An 18,942-nucleotide genomic window follows, 5' to 3' on the forward strand; every position below is an offset into this window, starting at 1 on the left:
CTGTGATATTTTATTTACCTAACAGAAGCAAACACGGCAGACTGTTAACATCAGTTGACTTGGGATGGTCAGCTCAAGATACTCTCTATATTAACCCCTTTACTTTTCTGAAAAATGTTAAGGCTAGCTCAGTGAAACACCGCAGGTGACTTATGTCTGGGGTGGAACCCAGAGACAGGCCAGACTGCAGCAGGATGGTAAGGGAACATGAGGACTTGCGGCAGGGTGGGCACTAGTCTAGTGGTTAAGACTCCAGTGCAAGGGGCATGGGTTCAATCCTTGGCTGGGGAACCAAGATCCCACGTGCTGCACAGCATCCCATCCAGAAACAAGGAGGGCCTGGGGGTGGGGAACCCTCCATTCCTGAGCACCTGCATGGCCCAGCACTGGGATACACCCGCAGGCTCATCATGCTTTGCGTCTCCCTCACAGAGGCATTCCGTAAGCTACCCAGGATCTCAGGCCAGTGACTCACCAGCTCCTGCTTCCAAAGTCAGAAAAAGGAGGCAGGAAAGGAGTTTTTAGGACAGAGAGGCTTAGACTTACAGCAGGGAGCCAGCGCAAAGAGAAAATGAAGACACCGGGAGGCGGGCAGGCCAGCTGGGAGTGAGGGAGCCAGGTTTGGGAGAAGGTGGGAAAGAAAAGGCCTGGAAGCACAGGCAAGGGCACCAACCTGCGGTACTTACAGTAACTTCCGCGTAATCCGTGGGCATGTGGATTTGCTTTCCATTCTCTTTGCTGGACTGACTGGCTGCATCATCGCTTTTTTCATTTTTTTGGCTCTTTAGCCAGAGTTCATAAAACTGCTCCATATCTTGTACTAAAGAAAAATGAACTCCTTTCAGCGGCAAATATTCAAAGACACCATTTAAATACACACAAGAGCGTGCACTCTTTTTGCATCAGTCAGCACAATTTTCAAAAGAAAATCAAGAGGCAAACAGAGATGATTATGTATTAGACACGAGAGATGGGCCAGTTCCAGACGCTCAGGGTAAGAACCAAATTTAGGTCCATTAGGGCACAGACAAACATTAGTTTTCAAGACGGATGAACTCCTCCCTGCATTTGCAAGACACCTTGTGGGTGTTTAAAATTCAGAGACCCAAGACTTCCCTGGTGGTCCAGTGGTTAAGATTCTGAGCTTCCACTGCAGGGGACACAAGCTTGATCCCTGGTCAGGGAACTAAGATCCCACATGCCGCATGGTGCAGCCAAAAAATAAAATTCAGAAGCCATTTCAAGGGCATTGCTGAAAAGGAAAGCCACAGCTTCACAACGGCCCACGTCAAACACTCGTTATCAGTGCCGTAAACACACAGGCAACTTACACAGCTCCTCACTGCTTACTGAGAAAGGTGAGGAACCTGCTACAGGGACCAAGATTCCGGCCCCGATGGGGCCCCGTCAGTCCAGCTACTGTCCCAGAGGACTGACACGCAGGGGTGCAATTTACACCAGCACAGTGATGGCCAGGTCCGGGGCTGTGGCTGCAAGCTGCTTCTCACAGAAGGAACAAGTGTACCCAGCATTAGCATCCACTGATAAAACTAAGGTTTCTCGGCCTCGGCACCACCTGTGTGCTGAGCCAGATAATTCTTTGCTGCTGGATAAGCCTTGTGCACTGTACGATGTTTAAAGATCTCCCTGGCCTCTGCCCACCAGCTGCCAGTAGCACTGCCCCGCAAGTCATAACAATAAAAAAGGTCCAGACGCTACCAACTGTCCCCAAGGGGAGAGGGGTGTGGGTGGCAAAATTCATCCCCAGCTGAGAGGCACTGAGTTAAAAAATAATAATAGTAAAGCTGGAAATGAGGATCTGGTCAAAACCCGGCTCTGCTGGAAATGAGGATCTGACAAAACCCGGCTCTACTGTCTGCTCAAGTTTTTCTAACAATATACCTCCAGCTAAGATTAGAGATACAATAGGAAATCCTTCTTCCTTCAGGCCAGTGGTAGCAGGAATTGCTGCAAGAGCCCTGATTTGCAAGGATACCTTCTGGATATCCTCAAGTCCTCACTCCAAGCAAGGAGTCCCACTCACACAAGTCACTGAATGTTTACATGGCTGAAATACAATAGGTGATGTGCTTAAATCCAATTGATTCTTGTAATCCCCAGATTGCAGATCTTAAACCATCTGTAAATTTTGATCAGTTTACTTAAGACTGAAGAACAACGATCCTGGTAGCAAAACCTTTTCTGGTCAGAAGTGAAAGGTTGCCTGAGGCTTCTTTCCAAGGCTCTCACTGTAAAACTGACACTTGACCAAGACAATCATTCTCTCCTTGGGCCTTTGCATCTGGGCCTGTTCTACCCATAAGAGTTCTCGGAAGAAACCTCCAGTTCCAACCTGATAAATTCAGGAGTGACTCTTCACACCAGGAGCAGGTGATCTGACCCGAGCACTCGTGGAAGGACTTAACTTCCCCAGACAGTGACTCAGGGACACGCCTATGTCATCAGAGGATGCTGACCTATGTTTTTGTATCCAAATTTGACCTAAGCAAACATGATTGGTGGTCAGACTCTGCTTCACTGATAAAATGAGATAACGGCTTAGAGCACAGACTGCCTTCTGTGTTCCCTGTAAGCCGGCAATTTACAGGGAGGAAAGAGACTTCCAGGCGAGCTGGATTCCGTGGGTGTCAAGGCCATGTTTAATCATCAACTTACTCCCGTTCTCCTTCATGTAGGTCCACACTTCTCGTTCCTCAGGACTGTGAGCAAAGGAACAGTTTCCAATGTACTGACATTTTTTCCCAGAAGCAATATGATTGCACAGCTGTATTAAAAAAAAAAAATACATGAATATGCTTTAAGACAGAGTACAATGAGTAAAACTGCCTAATTTTTACATGTAAGCGAAATAAATATTATCCATGCTAATGCTGAGTAATATAATTTTTAAATGAGATTAATTTGCTCCTATTCAAATTGACTATAAGCCCCAAAGACATGAGATGATATCAAGCTTTCTGTCTCAAAACTTTTCAAAAGAGCCTAAGTATGGAACTGGAATATGGAACATTTTCTTATGAGAAAATGTCAACAGATTCACTTATTCAGAGTATCTGCTTTTAACACAACAGAGCACTTTATCTCTGTAGTGCAAGTCTCTGGCCCCCTCAATATGACATATCCTACTCTCCTCTGCCTGACACCCAGGATACCTCCTTGTCAGCACTTGGGAAGCAGGAAAGAAACTGCAGACGCCTCCAATAAACAAGGTCAGAGAAAACCTCCGACGTTTACTTCTCACCGACACTGGCAGCTAATCTCAGCCATCATTCACTAGCTCTGCAGTGTCAGAAGACAATTATTCCACTAACCAGGCCATCCAGTTATACAGCATTCTAGTAATACCTCTTGTGGTTATTTGCATTTTTACTTTACAGAGTAAAAACAGTGATACTGGTAGGAAAAATAAAATGATAGCAGTCAGCAGAACAGATTTCCCTAAGACCTGTGACTATTAAGAACTAGGAATACCACTGTCACCAAGAGCACATTCGTAAATATCATCAAGGTACTTGTCTTCATGGAGCATAAATCCTAGCACAATTCATTGTTAGCTTGTCTTAGTTTATCCGTGTTTCAACAGAGCTGGCTCTATGTATTAGTTTACATAACAGTAAATGCTTAGCATTGACTTTCACCAAAAATCAAGAAGTGGTTAACACTAAACACTGCTCCTTTCCTCTCCTGAATGAAAGTCAGGGACCCCCCCCCACCCCCTTTACAATTTTTTTTGCAGGAAGTCAAGTCACCAAAACATTCTTGTGATGGATTTTCTTATATTCTTTTCCCATTCAAGCCCCAGGAAGTTACTTATGTATTACTGGGTAGACACTGATTATTGTCTTTCAAAGCTCAGTGATAAGGAGCAGGGAGAAGAGAAGACAAAGGAGAAGGCCGCTCTGTGCTGGGTTTTTACACACCACCATCTCACATATCTTCCATGCAATGATTCCCATTTACAGATGAGCAAACTGAGGCTAACTTACTGGCCCTTCGGGCAGACCCTGAAGCCCATCCTCTCTCCGCCTCACCACACTGCCTACACACATACACGCACGCAGAGTGTTATTTCTTCTTTTAGAAAAAGGACCCCTTAGCAATATCTAGTGGGGTAGGGAAACAGAGGAAATGTGTTCCTGTAAACGCGGTGTAGAACCCGCATCTGCAATGAGAGAATAATCAGTGGTTCTAGGCAGCGGCCTCATGAGTTAGAACTGTTCCCGGTCGTCTTTGTCTTGGCAAAATTTTGAGACGTATGTCTATAATCTCCACTATCTACTGAAGCACAAGATAATCACTGGTTCTAATAAGCCTTCCTCCTCTCTTATTATAGCCCACTAATAAATCACCCGTTAGCTATGAGGCTGAAACCACAGTGGATAAACACAAACACATTACCTCCCTCAAAGACTGGCCTTGTAACCTGTGTTGAGTTTCACAAACTGCAAGGTGCCCTGGGTGATGGGAAATGAACCCACCTCTTCCTCAACTCCTTGGCAATTTGGAGAAGGAGCCCCGTTAGTGGAGACTCTGCAGTCCATCTGCACTGCTGCTCTGGGCAAAAGACTCTCCCCATGTTTCCTCCACTGGGGCAGAAAGCGCCCCTCACCTGAGCTCAGGTATAACCCCGCCAGACCCTCTCTCGTGAACAAGAAAGTGAGGCCAGTTCCAAGCTTTGCCCAGACGACCATGTACGGGACCAAGACGAAACGTGCCACCTTGTAAGACAGTTTGATGTTCCCAATCTAAGGGCTTTGGGGGAACATGTTGCTCCAACAGGAAGCATTTTTCCCTTGGGTTGCTGCTGCTACTGCTAAGTCGCTTTAGTCATGTCTGACTCTGCGCGACCCCAGAGATGGCAGCCCACAGGCTCCTCTGTCCCTGGGATTCTCCAGGCAAGAACACTGGAGTGGGTTGCCATTTCCTTCTCCACCCTTGGGTTACTTCAGGAAAATCCTGTAACATTAGGTATCCTTTAGCGAGCATCCATTGCTTCAGTGAAAGAAATAGGCGTGATAAAAAAAAACAAAACACCAAAAACTCATCAACAGAGTTAATAATACAGAAAGTCTTGGGTTTGATAGCAAAGCTGAGGAATCAATGAAATTCTCTCCCATTTGCTCACAGTCATTCATCTGGAAAATAAGCTGAGTCTAGACCATTACTTTTCTCTAGTTCATTTCTACGTCTCCTAAGTAACTCACCTAAAAACTGCGCCAGAGCCACACACACAAAAGGGGAAGGAAAACGAAAGGACCACTTAGATTTTAGTAACATGACGAGCATTATTTAAAGGGTACCAGTTTCCATCCGAATTACTACTACTTTCTAATGATTTGAAATGCCTAATAAAAAAAAAAGTGGCTTAAAAATTACGTATGTACATCAAACTGTAAAGGCATTTGTTTCTTTGTGGGAAGAGGACGGATGTTCATCCACTTCTTACGTTCAATAGACATCACTCTCATCGCACGACGATCTTTGGTCCACCTAAGAAAAATGGAGTTCAGAAAAAACAAAAACACACTGGCAAAGGCATAATATAAAGGGGCAGGTACAAAGTCTGTACCCAAGGGACCAGAGATTTTTTTTTTCAACCCTTCTAAAAGAAATGCCTTATGATTCTGTCATTTCACTTCCTGTTGATATTTATAAACAGACAGTCCCTATGAATCCTAAACAAGGAAATGGTAAAATACAGGAAAAATACTATTGAATTTTGTTGAATTCTTAGCTACTAAATCCTAAAAATCTCTTTCCTTTTGGTTTGCAATTACTCCTAAATTGTCTACTTTCCTTTGCTCTCCTCACAGCCTTAATCTTTTTTCTTATATGTACGGTTTTACGCCCATGAAAAGAAACAGGCACTATTTGCACACACACACTACTTACGAATGCCTTGCTTTTGCACTGCAATATTTTCTGTTTTTGTCTGGTTCAATGACTTGGCCATTTCTCAGACACTGAGCACATACAAATTTTATCTTCATATTAAGGGATCCAGGCATTATTTGATTGCCAAGTACCTTAAGTAATTAAGAGATCAGTTTTAATTAACAGAAAACCATTTTCTGAGAACACATTCATTCGCCATGCACAACTGTGTGCTATTATTATTTTTTTAATAGCACACAACTTCTGTTCTTGTCTGGTCTAATGATCTGACCACTATATATACGATCTGATAACTAAATCTCCAGTTCTCTATCCAAATATAAGAGAATATGATGAAAGTAGATTACAGATGCCAAACCTCAATTTATCAAAGCCAGCTCTGGTGTTAATGTTTAGGATTTGTGGGGAGAAAGGAAGGAAGATGGTTGGATAAAGCAGTCTGGCTGAGTGGTAAGCAAAACTACACAGTCTACCTCCCCTCCTCCAAGGATCCCCACAGCCCAAGACCCCAACTGTTTTGCCAAATAAACTAAATAAGAAAACTGTATTGTAGAACTTCCCTGAGAGTCCAGTAGTCAGGACTCTGTGCTTTCTACTGCAAGGGATGTGGATTCAATCCCTGGTTGGGGCACTAAGATCTTACATGCTATGTGGTGTGGCCAAAAGATAAAATAATTAGAGAAAATTGTACCCTATATTCTTTTCTTCTTTGGCTATGCAGGATCTTAGTTTCCTGACCAGGGATCAAACCCATGGCCCCTGCAGTGGAATCACAGGGTCCTAACCACTGGACCACAAGGGAATTCCCTAACCTGTATTCCTGGCAGGTACTATGAGATACCTAGTTTTTTGGTTTTTTATTTTAATGATAATCAACTAAAATTCAGAATTTACACAATTTTTTTTCCCACTTAACTCAATAAACTCAAGAAAACTCAAGCAGGTTACTGGATTATATGGAAGTATAAACTGCATCTGCCAACTACTAACATCCATCAGGCCATTCCAGAAAAGATCCCAAATGCAGAAAGGATAAAGGAAAAACATACCTGAGCTCCAGGTACATTTGCTTCCAAATTTTGCCAATATCGTTTAGATTCCTGGGCAATATCATCATGTGAGATGCCTGAAAAATGCCGAAGACTTTTGTTTAAAGTTCTTTACGCAGTACCAGGCCACCTGTCTAGGCACAGTCAGACTCAATTCTTTACCCCCATTTGGCATGATCTGTCACCAAGGATGAATATCACACTACTCTTTTGAAATGGAATCTTTATAAATACAGCTCTTGGTGCCTTCCGAAGAATCTTTCTTCCTCACGGATCCGTACTGCATACATGAACTTGTATCAGGAATTACTTATATGAGACCACATTCAAAATAGGCCACTCCAAAGGTGAAGCAACTCAGGTTTAAGACTCAAGATAAAATCTACAGTGCTGCCACACCAGATTATGGGGAAAGGTCCTCAATACCATTCCGTAAACCCTGCCTGCTCTTGAGGGGACTTGTCTCAATCTTGCACAAACCTACCTGTTTCATTTTGCAATATCCAGACTTTCAATTCTACAAGACTATGTGCATAAAAGCATTCATCTTCCCGTAAACAGCCATATCGAACCTCATGTCGGCATAAATCAAGCTGACACTGGCCATGAAAAGAACGTATTTTGGAATACTTTACTGTTGTCTCTCGCAAAATGTGGACAAGGCACCTAAGAGGAAAATGGAGCGACATTTTACTACTGTTCTACCATAGCTTTTTAAAAAAATGTATATACTCATGTGTGTGTGTGCTTAACTGCTCAGTCACGTCTGACTCTTTGCAAGCCCATGAACTGTAGCCCCCCAGGCTCCTATCCATGGGATTCTCAGGCAAGAATACTACAGTGGGTTGTCATTCCCTTCTCCAGCAGACCTTTCCAATCCAGGGATCAAACCCACGTCTCCTGCATTACAGGTGGAATTTTTTTTACCATCTGAGCAACAAGTAAGCCCATATACATATACAAAATGTAAAATTCTAGACTGAAAATACATTTTAAATCTCTTTCAGAAAAAAACAAATCACTGTATGCAACTGTAGGATTAATTGGGGAGAGGAGAGGATAATTATCGTAGGCTACATTAAAATACCTAAATCCATGTCATGAGAAGCTATAAACCCGTATTACTTTTCTGTATTAAATCTTAATAATTCATTTTAAAGTTCTCAGCAAAACCTATTAGTCTTATAAAAATAGTCACCATCTTTCAAAACAACAACAAAAAGAGAAGGGAACACCTGGGAAGATACTACTCTGGTTTTATTTGGATCTAAAAAGAGGATTAATTTTGTCACTAAAAATATTAGAAAATACCAACATACTTATTGTCTTCAAATTCATGCTTTGTAACCGGATGAGAACAAGAAGTAGAATTATCTTTGTTTCTTTTACTTATCATTCTAGGCTTATGATCAAAACATTTCTGAAACAGACAGAGAAGAATTATCATAAAAATGTAATACAAGATGATAACTTTTGTGTGATGCTGATGACATTCATACTTACATATTACAAGCATATGTCAATTAACACTCAGCAAATAGGACGTCTGAATGTTATTCTTTTGGGTAGTAATAGTAGCTACCATTGCTAAGCAAATGCTTTAGCATACAGCAGGACCAGAGCTAAGCACTTGATACTTCTGTGTCAGAAACCACTACCTGTTTCACAGTCGAAAGAAGACTTGGAGACAGTACCTCACAAAGGAATATAAATTCTCCAAGATGCTCCTGGAACAGTTTGAACACGGTAAAGCTGATCTTTCCATTGCCACCGAAGAAAGCCTCTCTGCTGAACGCCCCCTTCCGCTCCAGCGTCCAGACATCTATCTCCTCCTGGCAATAAGCAAATGTGCAGTGGCCTGAATATCTACATTCCTCCTCAGCGGCAACATCTAGAAAGACAGGAAATTAACAGAGGTGGGATGGATTGGGAGATTGGGATTGGCATGCATATACTAATACGAATAAAACATAATTAATGACAACCGACTGTATAGCACAGGGAATTCTACTCAATGTTCTGTGGTGACCTAAATGGGAGGAAAATCCAACGAAGAGGGGATGTATGTATACGTGTGGCTGATTCACTTTGCTGTAAAGCAGAAACTAACACAACAGTAACTATCCTCTGAAAAAGGGAAAAAAAAAATACATTTTCAAACAAAATCTTAAAAAAAAGTAGGGGGGACACAGGGAATTAAAAGACATTTAAAACATGGGCCACTGTGTTTTCAAAGCCAATGAATATTAAACACACTAAGGGCATTGTTTAAATTTTTCTAACAATTCATGGATAGCTTCAAACCACGGTACACATATTACTATGGAGGAATGGTGTATTGAAAGCATGGAAGTGTTAGTTGCTCAGTTGTGTCTGACTCTTTGCAACCCTGTGGACTGTAGCCTGTCAGGCTCGTGGAATTCTCCAGGCAAGAATACCGGAGTGGGTAGACATCCCCTTCTCCAGGGGATCTTCTCGGCCCAGGATTGAACCTGGGTTTCCTGCATTGCAGGGAGATTCTTTACCATCTGAGCCACCAGAGAAGTCCCATTAACTCTTAAAACAAACAAACGAACAAAAAAAAAACAACAGCAGCACAATTCTAAATTACTTTTATTTCAGACAGGGCAAAAAAAGCCCTGATGTTTGCATGTTCACCACCTAAGTTTAAAAAATCATTTCAGTTCAGTTCAGTCACTCAGTCGTGTCCAACTCCTTGCGACCCCATGGACTGCAGCACGCCAGGCCTCCCTGTCCATCACCAACTCCCGGAGTTTACTCAAACTCATGTCCATTGAGTCAGTGATGCCATCCAACCACCTCATCCTGTGTCATCCCTTTCCCCCACCTTCAATCTTTCCCAGCATCAGGGTCTTTTCGAATGAATCAGCTCTTTGTTATCAGGTGGTCAAAGGACTGGAGTTTCAGATTCAACATCAGTCCTTCCAATGAACACCCAGGACTGATCTCCTTTAGAATGGACTGGTTGTATCTCCTTGCAGTCCAAGGGACTTTCAAGAGTCTTCTCCAACACCACAGTTCAAGAGCATCAATTCTTCGGCGCTCAGTCTTCTTCACAGTCCAACTCTCGAATCCATACATGACCACTGGAAAAACCACAGCCTTGACTAGATGGACCTTTGTTGGCAAAGTAATGTCTCTGCTCTTGCATATGCTGTCTAGGTTGGTTATAACTTTTCTCCCAAGGAGTAAGTGTCTTTTAATTTCATGGCTGCAATCACCATCTGCAGTGATTTTTGAGCCCCCCAAAATAAAGTCAGCCACTGCTTCCAATGTTTCTCCATCTATTTGCCATGAAGTGATGGGGCCAGATGCCATAATCTTTGTTTTCTGAATGTTGAGCTTTAAGCCAACTTTTTCACTCTCCTCTTTCACTTTCATCAAGAGGCTCTTTAGTTCTTCTTCACTTTCTGCCATAAGGGTGGTGCCATCTACATATCTGAGGTTATTGATATTTCTCCCGGCAATCTTGATTCCAGCTTGTGCTTCTTCCAGCCCAGCGTTTCTCATGATGTACTCTGCATGTAAGTTAAATAAGCAGGGTGACAATATACAGCCTTGATGTACTCCTTTTCCTATTTGGAATCAGTCTGTTGTTCCATGTCCAGTTCTAACTGTTGCTTCCTGACCTGCATACAGATTTCTCAAGAGGCAGATCAGGTGGTCTGGTATGCCCACCTCTTTCAGAATTTTCCACAGTTTATTGGGATCCACACAGTCAAAGGCTTTGGCATATTCGAAAAAGCAGAAATAGATGTTTTTCTAGAACTCTCTTGCTTTTTCGATGATCCAGCGGATGTTGGCAATTTGATCTCTGGTTCCTCTGCCTTTTCTAAAACCAGCTTGAACATCTGGAAGTTCACGGTTCACCTACTGCTGAAACCTGGCTTGGAGAATTTTGAGTATGACTTTACTAGCGTGTGAGTTGAGTGCAACTGTGCGGTAGCTTGAGCATTCTTTTGCATTGCCTTTCTTTGGGAATGGAATGAAAACTGACCTTTTCCAGTCCTGTGGCCACCGATGAGTTTTCCAAATTTGCTGGCAAATTGAGTGCAGCACTTTCACAGCATCAACTTTCAGGATTTGAAAGAGCTCCACTGGAATTCCATCACCTCCACTAGCTTTGTTCATAGTGATGCTTCCTAAGGTCCATTTGACTTCACATTCCAGGATGTCTGGCTCCAGGTGAGCGATCACACCATCGTGATTATCTGGGTTGTGAAGATCTTTTTTGTACAGTTCTTCTGTGTATTCTTGCCACCTCTTCTTAATATCTTCTGCTTCTGTTAGGTCCCTACCATTTCTGTCCTTTATTGAGCCCATCTTTGCATGAAATGTTCCCTTGGTATCTCTAATTTTCTTAAAGAGATCTCTAGTCTTTCCCATTCTATCATTTACGGACATTCAAAGCTCATTTCCTGAATATTTATTGGAAGGAATGATGCTGTAGCTGAAGTTCCAAAACTTTGGCCACCTGATGTGAAGAACTGACTCACTGGAAAAGACCCTGATGCTGGAAAGGATTGAAGGCAGAAGGAAAAGTGGACAACAGAGGTTGGGATGGTTGGATGGCATTACCAACTCAATGGACATGAGTTTGAGCAAACTCCAGGAGTTGGTGATGGGCAGGGAAGCCTAGCATGCTGCAGTCCATGGGGTAGCACAGTCAGACACGACTGAGCAACTTAACTGCCTGAAAGCTCATTCAGGTGGAGCTGTCTGACAAAATGAAAACACTACGTTTCTCTCAAAAATACATTAAAAGAGTGACATTATCAAAGCCTTAGTTCAGTGTTCTGATTCTGCTTAGACTATGTCAGAACCCAACGTTTGAGACAGTTTTCTGTTTAAAACCTGGTGAAACCCCTATTTCAATAAATAACTATTAAACACCCACTTGACAGCAAATTAAAAGCAAATGTAAAAGTAATACAAACAAATACTAATCTTTCAAACCAAGGAATTTGCTGTTAACTCTAAACATTTTTAGTAACAGTAATACTGGGGCTATTGCAATGAAAGTAGCAAATTGTTTCTCACTTAGGCCATGGTACACCAATTAAGTAATTATAGCACATACCTTTACATATATAATAAGGGCCTTCATAATTTGTTTTTGTCGGTCTTGGACGTATTTTTTTCCATGACTTATCTTCTACATTCTTTATCCTACCAATTAAAGTATCTTTCTTACATTTATGGTCTAGATTAGCATGATAAGTGAAATCCATTAGCTTAGGCCCTGAAAAAGATATAAAAAGGATTGTTCATATGCACAAGAAGTATCATTTCATTTTACAGGCACAGTTATAAGCATTTGTGAGCAACTGAATAATGATTATTAAATTCCCATGAAAAAGTCCCTTCATAACCCCCACGTAAAACAAGCTAGGGAAAGTAATTTTTGCCTTTTGTGCTGTCAGACAAAACACAAAGATCAGAGCAAAACCACCAGTGCTCCCAAGATATAACCCTTATTTATTAGAATAAGAATTCTAATGGCTTCTAAAGGGAAAGTGAAAGTGAAAGTCGCTCAGTCATGTCCAACTCTTTGTGACCCCATGGACTCTATAGTACATGAATTCTCCAGGCCAGAATACTGGAGTGGGTAGCCTTTCCCTTCTCCAGGGGATCTTCCCAACCCAGGGATCGAACCCAGGTCTCCCACATTGCAGGCGGATTCTTTACCTGCTGAGACATGAGGGAAGCCCAAGAATACTGGAGTGGGTAGTCTATCCCTTCTCTAGCAGTTCTTGCCAACCCAGGAATCGAACCAAGATCTCCTGCACTGCAGGCAGATTCTTTACCAACTGAGTAAAGGAAAAGCATGTGCTTAAATAAACCAAGTAAGAAAATGAATTTGGGCCCCGTTTAGAATAAACTGTGTTTGTATCACTTGACTTAGGGGTAAAGATATGAAAAAACCCAACAGAAAGTACTCTAATTTTCACAAACACTGTATCACATACTGGTCTTAAAAATGCTTTTTTCTAGTTCTCACTCTATTTGAAAATGATCACATTCTTAAACATATACTTAAAATACAAAGAATTTTCAAAATCAGGTTAAATATTCTATTCTAAATGATTCTATACATAAAATTATATCAAAGAAGAACTGAGACTTATCCTATTAGACTCTAAAGGCTCCTAATCAATAATTGCTGCTTCTTTAGAAAGAATTCAAATAAAGATACAAGAGTCACAATAGTTGGTGTTTCCACATAGATTTACAAATTCCTAAAAACTCTCAGGTTATTGACGGGCTCCTTGGTTTGGTCCTGACCTGATTTTACGAAACAGATCTGGCAAGCTTGTCTCAGTTCATGGGTTCCTTCAAGGGGATGTCTTGGGGTCACTGAAGAAGCGGGTTTAGTTACTGCACTTCCAAAAAAGTTTCCAAAGTCATTCCGAGGGTGACTTGAAATTCCCAGGAAACTCTCAGAAGCAAACAGACTGCCTGGTCCATTCATCTGCAAGAAGCATAAGAAAACAAAAAAACAAACAAAAAAAAACAGCCAAAAAATATTGCACTATCACTAAAGAAGAAAACAAACGCATCTCAAAAGTGAGCCATTCTGCACAGACTAGAGGTGGGACTATTCTGTCCTTACTACGTTTCTATTTAAAAACCATTTCCTTCTACATGTTCCCGTCCGTGGGGTCTCTAGGCCCCTCCCCCACTTTTTGGGATGCTCCATGAGTTGTTACAAGCAATGGGCAACTGTTCTGCTTCATCAGCCAACAGGGTTTTCATGCCCTGATCTTGCATTTCTTCATCATTCACACTGTGCTAAAGCCTCTTACACTGTTGATTAATTTGCCATGACAGATCCAGCCTTAAACACAGAGCACTTATTACTGGATGTTCCAGAAGAGTCTTATTTTAGCACTCTTTCCCACAGCACACACAAAATTCCAGGGAGCTGGTACCGTTCATTCAAATAACTCAGTTACTTAAGTAAAAGACCTATTTGCAATTTAAGCGACGAAGTTACAAAAGAGGAAGTGGCACTTACAAGTAAAAGGGAAGAATTACTGTTGTTAAGCGCTGTTCCCTCTCTAGAAGTTGAGGTGGACAGATCTAAAATAATAAAAAAACTTCAACAGACCTTTTCATTCTAATCATGTAATAAGAACATCAGGGCTTAGTAGCTCACTATGGCTTCCCACCTTATTTCCCCTCCCAGTTCCGAGAAGCTTTCTTGCTCATTATTGACACTCAAAAAGGGCTATGGAGTCTCTCTTCTCCTCCAGAAACCAAGGACATAAATAATCCTTAGACAAACAAATTTCAATAAAAAGCAATTTTTCAGAGACATGAGCTAAGGCAGGGCCTATCAAATGGGAATGTTAAAAAAAAGACTAAGAAGATAATTCATATTAAAAATGGAAAAGGATTCTTTCCTTTTGAAAGTGTGAAGCAGAAACTTCTTTTTCTCCGTCTGCCACTCAATTCCTTTCTCTCTGCCCTCTGTTTTCCACAAATTTTCATTTGTTCAGTTGCCAATCTTTAAATCAATTATTTTGATGTTGATTCGTTTAACTGTAATGATGCCTGACAAAAATATGAAGATTTTTCTTGTGGCTACTTAAAGGATACATTAAGCCTAGAATTACAAAAACAGGAGTCAGGCCCAAACCTCAGCAATCCTTTGCAAAAGTAAAGTACCATAGTTTGCTGAGCTCAATGGATGAAGCCAAAAATACGTGGTTCTATTATCATTCTAAACACTGATTTTAAATTAGTCTTAACTAAAGTATTGCCTAGTTCAGAATTTAAAAGGGTCTTTAAGACCCTTTAAGAGGGGGTTATCCCTTTTCTAGAGAAAACATTAAAACATTAAAAGTCATCTCACCCCCCCAAACAACAGACACCCACCTTAACAAGTTATCTTATTAAAACAAACAAACAAACAGTGCCACATACATTCCTACTCTTAGGCCTTTGCTTCTTGATCTCCACAATGGCACAGTTAAGTCCAGGAGAATTTAAAACAGGAAGCTTCAGGTTTTAGAGCTACAGTGTATTTTCAGCTACAATGAAAATAACTCAAGTACCAACTACCTAGTGTTAGTTAAACAGACTGTCTTTTTTAGAGAACGAACTGTAACTGTTTACATAAGCAGCTCGAGTCTTACCTCGTTTAGATTCACTCATTGAAAATGAATTTAAAGAAGAACAGAAATCTTCTAAGGATGAAGTCAAAGGCGGGTACAGATCCGAGAAGGAGGGCGCAGGTGCGTACCTCGCCCCGATGGGCAAGGCGCCCAAAAGAGACGCCGCCGAGAAGGGGACGCTTGGGCCAACGCTGGCAGTTGGGAGGGGGCCTCTGACTAAGGCTGACGGCTGGGGAGGAAACAAGACCAGAACGAAGTCCGTGAAACTCTGTCCCAAGCTTGCCAAACTGCTTTTAATATCAGCACATAAGAACAAATTAGTCCACCGGGTGATTTTGTTAGGTAACAAAGTTGAAGTCATAATCAAGATGGCAGAATCCAAGTGACAGAGCTGACTTCTTCTCCAGCCCACTTTTTAAAAAGTCTGGAGATGCGACTTCTAATATCACTGTGACCCAAATGAGAAGTCCCTGCTTCATTTTCCAAGCTTTCTAGGATTCCTAACAGTCCCTGCTCTGAGCCAACGGGGGCCAGGGCGGAAGGAAGGGTGGTCGAGAGAAGGGAGCTGGAGCAGCCTGGAGAACTGGGGACCATCTTTTGGGAGATGTCAATGTACAACCTCATGAGAACAAATGGAACGATGCCTTGCCCCTCCCCCACACAGCGACAATTTTTCGAGCGCCCCCTGTATCAATTAAAATACCTTCCACTATTTTAATATACTTCACAGCAGGAGTCAGCGAACTTTTCTATAAATGGCAGGATATACCGTCCCTTTAATCCTCCTAACCCGCTGAGGTGCACCCTACGAGGACTGTCACTGTACAGATGAGGAAACCGAGGGACCGAGAGGTGAAATAACCTGCCTCAGGTCAAAGTGGAAGGGACCAACTCCCCCACCCGCACCCGCCACTGTCTGTCTGCCTTTTACATCTTCTCTTTGTCAGCCCCACAAGGACATCACTGGTCTTACTCTCCCCGGAAACCAGCTCTGAGTTTCCCTCTCTGCGTCATCATTCTAGGATCCCTGCTGCCACTACCTTTCTTAATATACTTCACAGCAGGAGTCAGTGAACTTTTCTATAAGGGCTGGATATTAATACAGCCCTATTAACACTGTAGGCTTTGTGGGTTACACAGCCTCTGGCGCAACTACTCAACTCTGTTACTGCAGTGTCATGAGATAGCTTCATGTATCTTAAATATTATTCTTCTTTTCCCTTTCTTCTAGCCACGTAAAAATCTCAAAACCAGTCTTAGTGTTCGGGCTGTACTAAAGAGGCAGCAGGCCAGATCTGGCCTGTGGACCCAAGTTTGCTTTATGGTTATGTAGCTACAGGAGAATCATCCTTAAGGAATGAGAAATCCTTAATCCATCAGTTCATTTTGCCTTACATGCCAAATGTCTATTGTTTGCCAGGGAGTTAAATTTCCCTTTCCCACAACATGTGATTCCTAGCATGTTCTGGTTTTTTTTTTTTAATGTATAAAATAAAGTGCCAGTTACCACTGGAAAAGGACAAAAGTAATTTTCAAGAAAAGCCTAAGTTTAGCGTACAGTCAATACTGAAAATATCTAGCAGGTTATATCACAATTTTTTTAAAAAAGAGGGGGGAAAAAGTCAGGTTTTAAGGGAGTCAGACTGAAATTTACCATGACGGTTTCATTAGTTTCAGGTGCAGAATCCAGGAGATCGTCTATTTCATCTCCGAGAACTATATCCCCATCGTCTAAAAACGCTTCCGGCGTGCTGAAGGGGATCTTTCCTCCATTTGCCAACACTGTCGATGGTAGAGAACTCTCTTCCACTTGCAGTGGCAAAACAGAAGTTAAGGGCATAATAGAAACTGAAGCCAGCTCATTTCCAACTTGGTGAGAAAAACTGGATGCAGGTATAGAAACAACAGAAGGTGCTTCTTGCCTCGGAGCTAATAAATCTGTAACATGAATGGACATGTGCTCACTTATTTTCAGTATATTTACGTAATACTACTGTTAATGGCCAATAACAGAGAAAATAAAGAGCAAGGTGAAAACATGAAAGCAATATATAAACAGATAGATACAACAGCGAAACCAATTCAAATAAAAGAGTAAAAGCAATTCTAAAAAAAAGAGTTTGTTTTGCCCAGGAACAGATATATTCACTTGTGAAAATGCTTCCTCCTTTCTCAAAATACCTGGGCTCCTTTCGGGTGGAGCTACTAGAGGGTGGTGATGCCACGGTGGATACCAAACAACTGCTCGCTGACAGTCAGTACCATCAGTCACTACTGACACAGCCAGAGGCACAGAGGTGGTTTCTGAAATTACTCTTGTTTTAATACTACTAACGACCCAGCAATCTTAACTGACAACACTACAACGTACATGACATCTAAGGCTGGCACTTTTCTTTTTTGTTTGGTGCGCAGTGAGGCATGTAGGATCTTAGTTCCCTGACCAGGGTCGAACCCACACTCTCTGCCTGGAAGCGTGCAGTTTTAACCACTGGACCATCCGGGAAGTCCCCAAGGGTGGCACTTCAGATTAACAGGACGTGTGTGTGCAAACATACCTGGCTCGATATCCTCCACAGAACAGTTCAAAGCCTAGAAATTGAACCAAATAATAGATCATAGTATTTTCAGGATTCTAGACTATAAAGCAAGCTATAAAACTCGCTCTAAGAGAGCAATGCCAATTCTCACATCTGACCTCCTTCCAATTAAGACAGAGACAAACAGAATGCGTAAGCCTTTGTGATGGCCAGTCCAGTGCACACTCAGTCGTGTGGGCCAGTCCAGTGTATGCCCAGTCGTGTCTGCCTCTTTGTGACCCATGGACTGTAGCCAACCAGGCTCCTCTGTCCATGGAATTTCCCAGGCAAGAATACCACAGTAGGATTCCATTTCCTTTTCAGGATCTTCCTGACTCAGGGATTGAACCTGCATCTTTTGCATCTCCTGCACTGGCAGGCCACCTGGCTGGGAAGCCCAACCTTTGTAATAACGTAGGATTAAACAGTGCGGGCCTCTTGCCACTCATTTCGTGTGGCCTAGTATTTCTCCAAGCATATTCAGGAGCCTTCCAGTTCCAGAGGGACCCGTGTAGCCACTCCATCCTCCCCAACTCACAGCGACCTCCTAACAGCTCTAAGAAGACTTATCCTTAAAAAAGATATGTGTTTAACCCAGTGACTTCTAAAATTAGTATGTGGCCCCAACCCACATTTTCTAATAACACCTAACTTCTATGAACATCCTGTAAAATGCTCCATGGGCCTTCAGGAAATGCTGATTGAGAGTAAAAGATATGACTGGAGCTGTTTGTTTTCTTTTCATAGGGCAGGAAGCTCTGGCCACTTAGGTGTATGAGGAATCAAAAGGCCTCAAAAATAAACAAAACCCCAAAATATTAAAAGCAGAACTGCTACTACTTCTTCTTTTCTTTTTTAAAAATTATGATTCTTACAAGAGTAATGACCTTACCTTTGTAGCCCCATCCCCAGGAACTGATTTTAGTGAGAGCTGAAAGAAAATTAAGATGCTAATTTAAAACCAGAACTGACTCCAAGTTACAAAACAAAATGAAAATAACTTATGGCGAGAACTCCAGCTTACCTCGGCTCTAACATATGCTTTTCTTATTTTAAATCCCAGTTTCTGAGCTAGTTCTTGAGTTAGTTTTATTACATGTTCATCCTGAAAAATGTCAGAATATACAATTAATGGAGGGTTATATTTACTAACCGTAGAGGTGAAGGGACAAAGCAGTTCTAATTTATCCTTGTCAAGACACTTGCTTTATGGGCATTTATTCCCAGCTGCAGCAGGTGGACGGCTGGCTGGAAAAC

General features: G+C 41.9%; 1 protein-coding gene across 2 annotated transcripts in view; it reads right to left on the reverse strand.

The window, feature by feature from the left end:
• ZC3H7A (zinc finger CCCH-type containing 7A) overlaps positions 1–18,942 on the reverse strand; it is a 38,049-nt gene that overhangs the window by 3,249 nt on the left and 15,858 nt on the right. For both annotated transcript variants that reach the window (XM_069569970.1, XM_069569971.1), the window contains exons 6-21: positions 18,710–18,790; positions 18,578–18,616; positions 17,665–17,698; positions 16,761–17,044; positions 15,128–15,335; positions 14,005–14,069; positions 13,272–13,458; positions 12,067–12,228; positions 8,660–8,856; positions 8,285–8,385; positions 7,450–7,631; positions 6,966–7,042; positions 5,914–6,047; positions 5,406–5,511; positions 2,677–2,785; positions 687–820 (exon numbers count right to left, since the gene is read on the reverse strand). In XM_069569970.1, the coding sequence (XP_069426071.1) occupies positions 687–820; positions 2,677–2,785; positions 5,406–5,511; positions 5,914–6,047; positions 6,966–7,042; positions 7,450–7,631; positions 8,285–8,385; positions 8,660–8,856; positions 12,067–12,228; positions 13,272–13,458; positions 14,005–14,069; positions 15,128–15,335; positions 16,761–17,044; positions 17,665–17,698; positions 18,578–18,616; positions 18,710–18,790 (2,100 nt within the window). The remainder of the gene's footprint in view (positions 1–686; positions 821–2,676; positions 2,786–5,405; positions 5,512–5,913; positions 6,048–6,965; positions 7,043–7,449; positions 7,632–8,284; positions 8,386–8,659; positions 8,857–12,066; positions 12,229–13,271; positions 13,459–14,004; positions 14,070–15,127; positions 15,336–16,760; positions 17,045–17,664; positions 17,699–18,577; positions 18,617–18,709; positions 18,791–18,942) is intronic.

This window comes from Ovis canadensis, chromosome 24 (genome assembly GCF_042477335.2).
Source record: "Ovis canadensis isolate MfBH-ARS-UI-01 breed Bighorn chromosome 24, ARS-UI_OviCan_v2, whole genome shotgun sequence".
NCBI classification, from domain to species: domain Eukaryota; kingdom Metazoa; phylum Chordata; class Mammalia; order Artiodactyla; family Bovidae; genus Ovis; species Ovis canadensis.